The sequence below is a fragment of the Myotis davidii genome, unplaced genomic scaffold, assembly GCF_000327345.1.
Source record: "Myotis davidii unplaced genomic scaffold, ASM32734v1 scaffold242, whole genome shotgun sequence".
Taxonomy (NCBI): domain Eukaryota; kingdom Metazoa; phylum Chordata; class Mammalia; order Chiroptera; family Vespertilionidae; genus Myotis; species Myotis davidii.
The window spans coordinates 3245469-3256161 of NW_006295821.1; the positions used below are offsets into that span (position 1 = coordinate 3245469).

Sequence of the window (10693 nt, forward strand, 5' to 3'; positions counted from 1 at the left end):
CCTTGCCTTTGTTATTCTGTTAGATGTTTCGTAGTGAAATGTATTAGGTCCTTTACACTTACTGTGCCTTGTTTGGCTAAGGACTTGTATTTTTGTGTCTGTGGATGTTGGTGTATCTGTGGACTCTAGAAAGAGAACTCCCTCCAATCTTTGAAACCCCTATCCTGCCCATGCAGCCACGGAATGCAAACTCTCTCTCCTACTCACAGAAGTGAGCAGCGAGCCAGAGAGAAGAGGAGCCAGAGCTGCGCTGTCCTTAGAAGAGCTCTGGCCGCAGAGTAAAAGAAGCAGGCGATTCTAGGTCATTTGCTTCTGCTTCTTGAGTTTAAGTTTGGTCACTTTAAATTCAGTTTGAAATTTGAGTATAAGTATTAAAAGTGTGTAATAACCTGCTCACACTGGTATTTTGAAGGTTAAAATAATGCAAGTGAAAGCATTTTTCAGCTTTGAAATGTTAACCAATATACAGTATTATTTTGTATTATTGTATTCTAAAAAAAAACCTATATTTACACTGAAAATAAAACCTGGTTGATATGTTGACTTGATTTACATAAATCAAGAGCAGATAAATTAGAGAACAGAGGATTCAATCACTCTAGCCAAACCTAATAGACGGTCTATACAAATAAAAATAAAATAATGAATACATCTTGCTGAGTTTTTATTTTACTCTTGGCAAAATGCTGTCACCTTACAGCCTTAATCTTTTGTCATCTTTCTAACAGCCATATAAGGTCAGCATTATGTATCCATTTCACAGACGGGGCTTAGTGAGGTTAAAGAATTTCCATAGTTAAGAGTTCCAGCAGCAGCCCTAAACCAGAACAAATCTGTATGACTCCGTCATCCTCTCTCTTTCCTCCCAGGATAACATGCCTTCACTAAATGGAATAAAAATTTGACCTAATTTTAAACCTCAACTATTCTCAAAGGAAAGATGAGAGAAAAGACTGTAGGAAGGTAGAAACTAAAAATAGAATAGAAGAGGACAGGGCATGAGAGAGGAGGGGATAACAAAACAAAATTGGAAAAGAAGGAAAAATGTCTTACAAATTTTAAAGCAATTTTAGAAAAATTCTACATTCTCACAGATTTTATAATAGCAATTGTTAATGTTGCTGATTATCAGAACCATAAAAAGTTTAAATCAGCCCGGCCTGCATGGCTCAGTGGTTGAGTGAAGACCTATGAACCAGGAGGTCACAGTTCAATTCTCAGTCAGGGCACATGCCCGGGTTGCAGGCTCAATTCCCAGTGCTGGGCACCTAGGAGGCAGCCTATCAATGATTCTGTCTGATCATTGATGTTTCTATCTGTCTCTCTCCATTTTCTTCCTCTCTGAAGTCAATAAAAATATATATTTTAAAAATTTAAATCAAGCCTTGACTATTCATTTATACAGTTACCATTTGACATGACCTACATTTTTCAAAATCCTGGAAGGAGAGACTCTGTGGCCTCTGTTTCAATTCAAAAATTTTTTTCTACATTATGTATTTCTCTTTAAAGTGTTAATCAGAATGTTACTGCTTTAACAAGTCTTTTCTAAAGCCCTCCTATGGGATATAAATGTATGATCCAGGCAGGATTCTTCCTCTGGAAAGAATCACCGGTGCACCTCATGTCAAGAACATGTGACAACGTAATGCCCACAGTGGAAGACATGGGTGAATATTAAATACATAATATACAAACCTAAAACCTGAATACGCTATTCCCTCTTTAGTACCAAATAAACAGAATATGGTTACAACCACTTTTCCTGTCTAGAATACAATTACAAAGAGCTTATATTTAAAAAGAAAAGCCATTCTACTTATTAAGTATAAAAGGATTATATGTGACATTATGGTATGAATGTCTTCTCATTTTTTTTAAAGACCTTAGTTTTTTAGAGCAGTTTTGAGAGGAAAGTATAGAGATTTCCCATATACCTCTGGCCTGACATACATAGTCTGCCCAGTTATCAACATCCCCACTGAGTGGTACATTTGTTACTATAGATGAAGCAAATGACACATCATAATCACCCAATATCCATAGCTATAGCTTACATCAGGGTTCACTCTGGGTGTTGTACATTCTGTGGGTTTTCAAAAATGAGTAATGACATGTAGCCACAACTATAGTGTCATAGGCAGTGGTTTCTCTGCCCTAAAAACCCTCTGTGCTACTAGTCATTCCTCCTTCACACAATTGCTGACAACCACTGACCATTTTACTGTCTCCATAGTTTTGTCTTTTCTAGAATGTCAAGTAGTGGAATCAGAATATATGTAGCCTTTTAAAAGTAAATGTTTTCACTTAGTTGTATGTACCTAAAGTTACAGGAAGCTCATAAGACCCTTAAGAAAGTTAAGAAACAACTTGGCCTTAAATTTTCCTAACATTCAATTTGCCTACTGCTATGGACTGCATTGTGTTACCCACAATTCATATGTTGAGGCTCTTGCTGCCAATGTGACTGTATGTGGAGACAGGGTTTTAGGAGATAATAAAAGTTAAATGAGGGTATGGGTTAGGTCAGTGGTTCTCAACCTTCCTAATGCCGCAACCCTTTAATACAGTTCCTCATGCTGTGGTGACCCCCAACCATAAAGTTATTTTCGTTGCTACTTCATAACTGTAATTTTGCTACTGTTATGAATCGTAATGTAAATATCTAATATGCAGGATGTATTTTCATTGTTACAAATTGAACATAATTAAAGCATAGTGATTAATCACAAAAACTATATGTAATTATATATGTGTTTTCGATGGTCTCAGGTGACCCCTGTGAAAGGACCGTTCGACCCCCAAAGGGGTCGCGACCCACAGGTTGAGAACCGCTGCTTTAGAGGAAAAAGGGTGGGCATTTAACAGCTTTTTTTATATAAAAACTTGTACACAATGTTCATAGCAACACTGTTCACCAGAAACAGAACGTGAAACTCTGTGACAAAGCAGCCATCTGCAAACCAGAAAGAGGGCTTTCACCAAAAACAGGCTCAGCCAGCACCTGGATTTTGAATTTCCAGTCTCCGGAATGTTGAGAAATACATTTCTGCTGGTTAAGCCACCCAGTTTGTGGTTTTATGTTATGGTAGCTTGAGCAGATGAATATGCCTAATAAAATTCAAAAGTATTTCCAATGTTTTGCTGTTTTAGTTATTCTAAAATAGAAATTAATGAGATGAAGAAAATTTGAAAAGTCTTTAGAAAACAGTTAAAATACCTTTAAAATATTCATAGATACATTGAAACAAGACATTTCAAGGATTATTCTACCATTTATAAAATACTCTACCATTTATAAAACACAACGCATATACAAATCATTTATTTCTATGAAAATGATAACATAAAATACATTAAATTCTGTAACTCCAAGCATGTCAAAATGATCTCACATAACGGGCACTGAAATATGCACATATGCACATAGATACATACACAGTACAACATCACAGTTACTTTATTTTAAGAATAAATGATTCTGATTGGTTTGTCTTTCTTCTTGTGGAAAATATTTGGCTATTTGAAGGAAACAATTATTAAAATAATGATCAATGAAAGAACTAGGAATATTCAGGAATTAATATATTGGCTGAGCTTACAATCCTGATAAATAAGTCCAAACTGTAAATTCAAATCCTAGCTGGTTTTTCTCAGTGGTTAGAGCGTTGGCTCAAGGACAAAAGGGTCACGTGTTTGATTCCAGTCAAGGGCACGTACCTCGATTTCAGGCTCAATCCCCAGCCCCAAAGCGTGTGTGAGAGGCAACCAATCGATGTGTCTCTTTCACATCCATGCTTCTCTGTCTCTGTCTCTCTCCCTCCCTTCTATTCTCTCTAAAAAAATCAATGAAAAGGAAAAAAATATCCTCTGGTGAGAATTAATTTTTTAAAAAGACAGTAAATTCAAATCTTTCTAAAACACAATAGCAGTATGTTTGTTAATGGACAGTAAAACACAATAACATTTCATAAATAAAAATTTTAAAATACTAACCTATGCTTTCACTAAAGTTTCATTGAATGGAAATCCATGGGTATTTGTTTTGGGACAGAACAGGACACAATACTAGCAGACGCACATGGCGGGTAATTACCTGCTCAGGCTTGGTGGGGCCATTGACAGTGGAGCGTTCAGGAGAGCTGTCCTGGGACTGTTTCTTGCATAGGCCTTTTGTTGCATCTTTGAACATAATGTCTTTTTCCAACAAACTGTCTTGCTTGGCAATTGGCCACACCAGGGGACTGCTACAGGAAATAATCAATACTAGAATTAGTCTTCTTCCAACATGGCTATATAAATCAGAAATTACCACGACAGGACATCTCAATTATAGATAGTTGTTTTATTCAAGAAGGAAACAGTTTCTCAATACTGAAGGGAAAAAAACACAATGGGAAATCTGTAAGCCTTTCTACTAGCTCTGAAGTTCATTCAATTACACATTGAAAAGAAAAATATGTTCAACTTGAGAAGAATATATTTACAAATGTATGTATGACTGTAATAGATAAATCAATAAGCAATTTAAAAGCTAAGGTTGACACACCTGACTAAACTAGGAAAGATATTTCAGTGTGAAACTGGATAATAAACAAGTAAAGGCAAAACTATACAATTAATTGAAATGCTGTACATATAGGATTTAAAATATAGCGTTGTGGGCAACAGAGTTTGTAACTAAATAACAATAGGGTACTAAGAGAGAAGTGATGTGCATAAGATTGCAATATTAACAAAATAATGTTTTATTATTTCTATACAGCTCAATCTAGCCAAAAACTAAAATAAAAGCTACTTTGTGGTTTTGTTATGCTATAGACTGCATTACCCAAAGAAATGCTGTAATGTTCATAGAAAATAAACACATCTAAAAGTTGAATTTCATTATAACATTTTTATATTTAGATTTTAAAATATATTTTCCTAAATGTCATCATACAAGCAGAAATACATATATAGTTAATCAGGTGCAATATATGTAAACCTAATTATTTCATGTAGTCTACAATAGTAGTTGCGGTTCTAATAGAAGTGCAGTGCACCTATTTTGGCTTTTTAAAAATTCAAATTTCTTGAGTTATATTTACATATAGTAAAACTCACACATTGTAGAGTTACAATCAATATGTTTTGAATTGTATACATTTAATGGTGTGACCAACATAATCAGCAGTACATAGAATTTCTATCACTCCCCTGTGTCTCTTTTTGATCACCCTTCAGAGTCAATTATCTTCCTTTGCCTCCTGGCCCTTGCAACCACTGATACTATTGTTGCCTTTTCCAAAATGTCATATGAAAGCGGTCAGAGTATGTAGACTTTTGTGTATGACTACATTTAACTAGCAATGTTTTTGAGACTCACGTTGCTGCATATAGCAATAGCTTTGTTTTCTATTGCTGAGTAGTATTCTACTGCAGGATATACTACACTTTGGCTAACCATTCACCAAAGATTTGGGTTGTGTCCAGTTTTTGTCAATTTTGAGTAGAGCTTCTATACACATCCATATACAGGAGTGTGTGAAGACATATACTTTCATTTACTTTGGTTAAATATCTAGGAAAAACCACACAGTTTCCAAAGTGGCTGTACCATTTGGCACTTCCCAGCAATATGTTGGAGTTTCACTTGCTTCACATCATTGCCAATATTTTTTTTTTCTTATTGAATTTATTGAAATGACATTGGATAATAAAATTACATAGGTTTCAGGTATACAATTACCAATACTTTTTAAAAATCCATTCTAGTAAGTGTGTTAGTGGCTTTTCACTGTGGTTTTACTTTGCATTTCAATGTGCTTATTTGAGATAAATGTGTCTTCTTTGGTAAAGGGCACGTTCAAGTCTTTTGACTATTTTTCACTGGTTCTTTGTTGTCAGGTTCTTGAGTTTATATATTTGGATTCAAGTCCCTTATATACATACTTGGCAAATATTTTCTCCCAGGCTGTGTCTTGTCTTTATTTTTTAAAAAATATTTTGTCAGTGATTTCAGAGAGGAAAGGAGAGAGAGAGAAATAGAAATATCAATGATGAGAGAGAATCAGTGATTGCCTGCCTCCTGCATGCCACCTACTGGGGACCGAGCCTGCAACCTAAGCATGTGCCCTAAACAGGATTCAAACGGTGACCTCCTGGTTTACAGGTAGAAGCTCAACCACTGAGCCATACTGGCTAGGCTGTCTTCAATTTTTAATAGTGTGTTTTAAAGAATTTTTTCCTCTTATGGTCTGTACTTCTTATATCTTATTTAAGAATTCTATTCTGAACCCAAGATGAACATGGTTTTCTCCCAGGTTTTCTTCCAAAAGTTTTAGATTTTTATGTTTTACATTTAGGTCTATTATTCATTGCGAGTGACTTTTTGTATATGGTGCTATCTATGAGTTGTGGTTCATTCTTTTTTTTTCATATTGCTGTCCAAATGTTCCAGCATCATTTCTGAAAAGAACATCTTTCCCCAGCCAATTGCCTGAACATCTTTGTTAGAAATCAATTGACCATATATGTGTGGGTCTATTTTAGGACAATCCATTGCATTTCATTGATATAATAGTCTATTTTTACACCAATATTATACTGTTTTGATTAATGAAACTTCAGAGTAATGCTTAAAATCAGGTAGTGTGAGTCTTCAACTTTTCCTTTATAAAAATTATTTTGCATATTTGTGGTTATTAGCATTCTTACATAAATTTTAGAATCTATTTGTCAGTTTTTATAAACATGCCTGTTGGGACTTTGATTAGCATTGCATTCATTTGATAAATCAATTTGGGGAAAATTTACATGTTAACAATGTTAAATTCTGTCATTCCTAAGCACATGTATACTTCTCCATTCATGTTGATCTTCATTAATTTCTATCACCAATATTTTATGGTTTTATGGCATTAAAATCTTACAAGTAATTTGTCACATTTATTCTAATGTATTCCATGTTTTTATGCCATTGTAAATGTATCTTTAAATTTCAGTTTCCAGTTGCTGATTGTTAGTATATAGAAATATAAACAATTTGGTATCTTAACCTTGATAGGGAGGAAGAGAGGAATTGAAGGGCTTCTTTCAGTAATCACAATGTCTCACTGTTTTGCAGCCCATTTCTATGCTCTGTCATCCGACTCTACTGTAATCTAGGAACACATGAGTAAAGACAGACCCATAAATGGCCACATTAGAGCCAGGCCTAGAGGAAAAGCAGAGATAGCTAAAGAACATGTTACAGAAATGTGAAATCAGTTTATTCCCTTTAATCTCTGCATGATGATGCTTTAAAGTGTTTCAGTCAATGAAGATATTTTCAAGTAGGTGTGTGGGGACATATATTACAAAGAGGCAGCAGGATGGTCTAGTATAGCTGCAACAAGCATACGTTTTTGGGTCAGAAATTCTACACAGTTCGATGTCTGGCTGTGCCACCTTGGGCAAGTTATAAAAGCATTCCATAAAGCCAATCAGTAGAAAAGGCTTGTAGTGAGGGATTGCTAACATAACACACATAAAGGGCTGAGCACAATGACTATGGTTATAGCAGGCAATAAAGTTACCTGCTATTTATATGTGTCCAGAACTGTGACGTTTCTGGGTTTTTACTCTACTTAGGAGCTCTGACAGGTTAGCTTGCTACTCTCTCAAGGGTGGTGCAGAAGACAAGAGATCCCTGGATCATAGACAGAAAACGTTATTACTCACGGCAAACACAGTATCCAGAGCTTCATGTTTGCCCAAATTCTCCTTGCCCCCTGTCCCATAAAGGAGAGGAGTGGGCAACACCAGTGGACTTAAATGGACGCCTATGCAAGCAGGGTGTTGTGTTGTAGGAGAGAAAACTAGCAAAGAGTCAAGTAATTTTTAAAAAATATATACTTCTATTGATTTCAGAGAGGAAGGGAGAGGGAGTGAGAAAGAAACATCAATGATGAGAGAATCATTGATCAGCTGCCTCCTGCATGCCTCACACTTGGATTAAGCCTGCAACCCGGGCATATGCCTTGACCAGGAATCGAACCGTGATCTCCTGGTTCAAAGGTGGATGCTCAACCACTGAGCCATGCTGGCTGGGCTCGAGTAGTTTTTGAGCAAGCAGCAAACAATGAACCAAGCAGCAGACGAGCCAGTGCCCTCTTCTGGGGGTGAGTGCTGTGGTCTCTGTGAACTACTTAGTCACCTGTATGACTATGCTCCTTGCAGTCTAACAAACTGAGCAAGAATGTGGAGAGTGCCCAGGGCACATATCCCTCCCAGTAGTAAGCTTATTAATTTTAAAAATTTACTGTAAAAAGAGAATGTTATAATTCTTATAAAAATTAATTTCATATCCAGATCTTTTTGAATCTAGTGATAAAATATCCATAACTCCCAAAGAAGCCTTATTTCTTCCATGAGCAATTTTAGAACAATGCCTGTCTGCTCAAACTTGTATTCATCATTTTTAGGGCTCCCAAGGGTGTGCCCTATGCTTCTTTGACAGGAGAGCCTTTTAGATATTTGAAGACAGTTGTGGGTTTTCCTAAATTTTCTATAATTTAAGTGAGCCACTGCAAAACATTAAATAATTATGTGGTATTTAATGTGTGAGAGTCTAAGTACTCTACACATATTCACTCTTTATTTGAAAACAACATTATAAAGTAGGCACTATTTTTATATCTATTCATAGAGGAGTAAACTGAGGGCCACCTAGAAGAACTTGGTCTGGACACATAGCATGCAGTAGTTGAGTTGAGATTTGAGCTCCAGAGCTTGTGTTCTTAACCACCATGCCACACTGCCTACACCTAAAAACCCACCCTCACATCTATGAAATATTTCCTTATATATGTTTCCATATCCAGCGGTTCTCAACCTGTGGGTCGTGACCCCTTTGGCGGTCGAACAACCCTTTCACAGGGGTCGCCTAAAACCATCCTGCATATCAGATATTTACATGACGATTCATAACAGTAGCAACATTATAGTTATGAAGTAGCAAGCCTTTCTTGCATTTTTAACTTCTCTGGTTCATTTTTTTTTCTCTTATGCTAATGAGTGTTGGTTTTGTTTGTTTTTTCTTGCTTCAGGATGAACTTTCCAAATTGTCTTCAATGAGAAAATATTATTTTGATTATAAAAAGAATTATTAGGAACAGCACTTTATCAGTGAGAAACAGAAAAAAATAGGATTGAAATAGTATATTTTCTAAAACAAAGTTTTTGATATGACAGGCTCAATAAACATAAAGAAAACGGAATAGGTATCATCTAAGAGTACTTTGGTTAATGGAGAAAGGATAGCTGTAGCCCGACTGTGGGACGAATTAGATGGGACTATAACAGCAGACAACCAATTTCTAAACTCTACTGGATTTAGCCAAGACTTACTTATTTCTACGAACATAAAAGGCATGCCACGCAGAGCACATGTGCCTGTAGGAACTGAGATTTTATTTCTGAAAATGCAAACAGGAGCATAATAAAATGAAGCTAATAAAGGCAACAAGTATAGGCCATTATATCTAAAGCAATTTTATAAAACCATAAAGAATAAATAAAATTGACTCTACTGAGATATCTTAGGCCAATGAAGACAAAAATCTATTAGAAACAAATGTGAAGAAATGGCATATGTGGCTCAGTTATTTTGGTGGTTAAAGTAATGGACTGAATAAATACTTCTCAATTTTAATACTTGGAACATAGCTACATAAGTTATTTATTATAGGGAATTTGGGATTTTTTTTGCATCTATAAAATAAGAGAAAGATCCAAAAATTAACATTGAATGAAATAGTTCCTGGAGAGTTTTAAATTAATTGATTTCTTTCTTTAGTACCCCCTCCCCCTGACACACACACACACACCACACACACACAAATGACTTTAGTTTTTATAAGAAAAATATTTATAATTTAAAAAGCCACTTTAGTAAAATATGACATGTCTAAAACCCCCAAAAAATTTCAATGTGTGACTTGTGGTAGGATTAAAATTTATATTGCTTTTATAACATATCATATTCATCTCAGTAGTTCTCAAAAGATATCTGCAAAAAAATTCTAATCCAAATGCGACAAGTGTTACATTTGCTTGAAGTGCTGAATAGGCATTTTACATATGATATTTATAAGAAACAACATCATTATTCATTAAGTATGATGTTTAAAGCCAATAGTTAAACACCAAAGTCTGAGGTGTAACTAAAATTGCTTTCTTTACATGAAGCTTGCATAAGAAGATTTCACTTTAAATATTATTCCTGCTCAAAAGGGAAGTCTCTAAATAAGACAGTTTCCTTTTTTAATAAGTGCCAATATTTTGAAGTGGACTTATATATAATTTCTTTCATACACAAAGCTATTATAAATAAAGAATGTTTCTGATCCCTGGCAACTTTTATTAAACAGAAGTAATAAACTTTGATATACAAACCCAAAGGTTCTGGTGGAAGTGCCTTGTATGTCATGAATCCCTCTGGACCACAAGCTAATAAAATCCAGATTGTTCATAGCCAGCCACAGCTCCCCTGATATCTACAACAATAGTACAAGGACCTCCAAATGAAATGAAGACTCTGAAGAATCCAGAACTGGGGGTCTGGTCGAACTTTATCTCAGGTGATGCTATTTTACTGCACAATGGTCACTGAGACTGATGATTCTCAAGATGCCTGGGTCATCAGTATCAGTAGTAAATATTTCACAAC

The 10693-nt window shown here is 35.4% G+C and overlaps 1 protein-coding gene across 1 annotated transcript in view; it reads right to left on the reverse strand.

The window, feature by feature from the left end:
- MYO16 (myosin XVI) overlaps positions 1-10693 on the reverse strand; it is a 439204-nt gene that overhangs the window by 319145 nt on the left and 109366 nt on the right. Inside the window, exon 10 of the mRNA XM_006770695.2 lies at positions 4097-4247. Coding sequence (XP_006770758.1) covers positions 4097-4247 — 151 coding nt within the window. The remainder of the gene's footprint in view (positions 1-4096; positions 4248-10693) is intronic.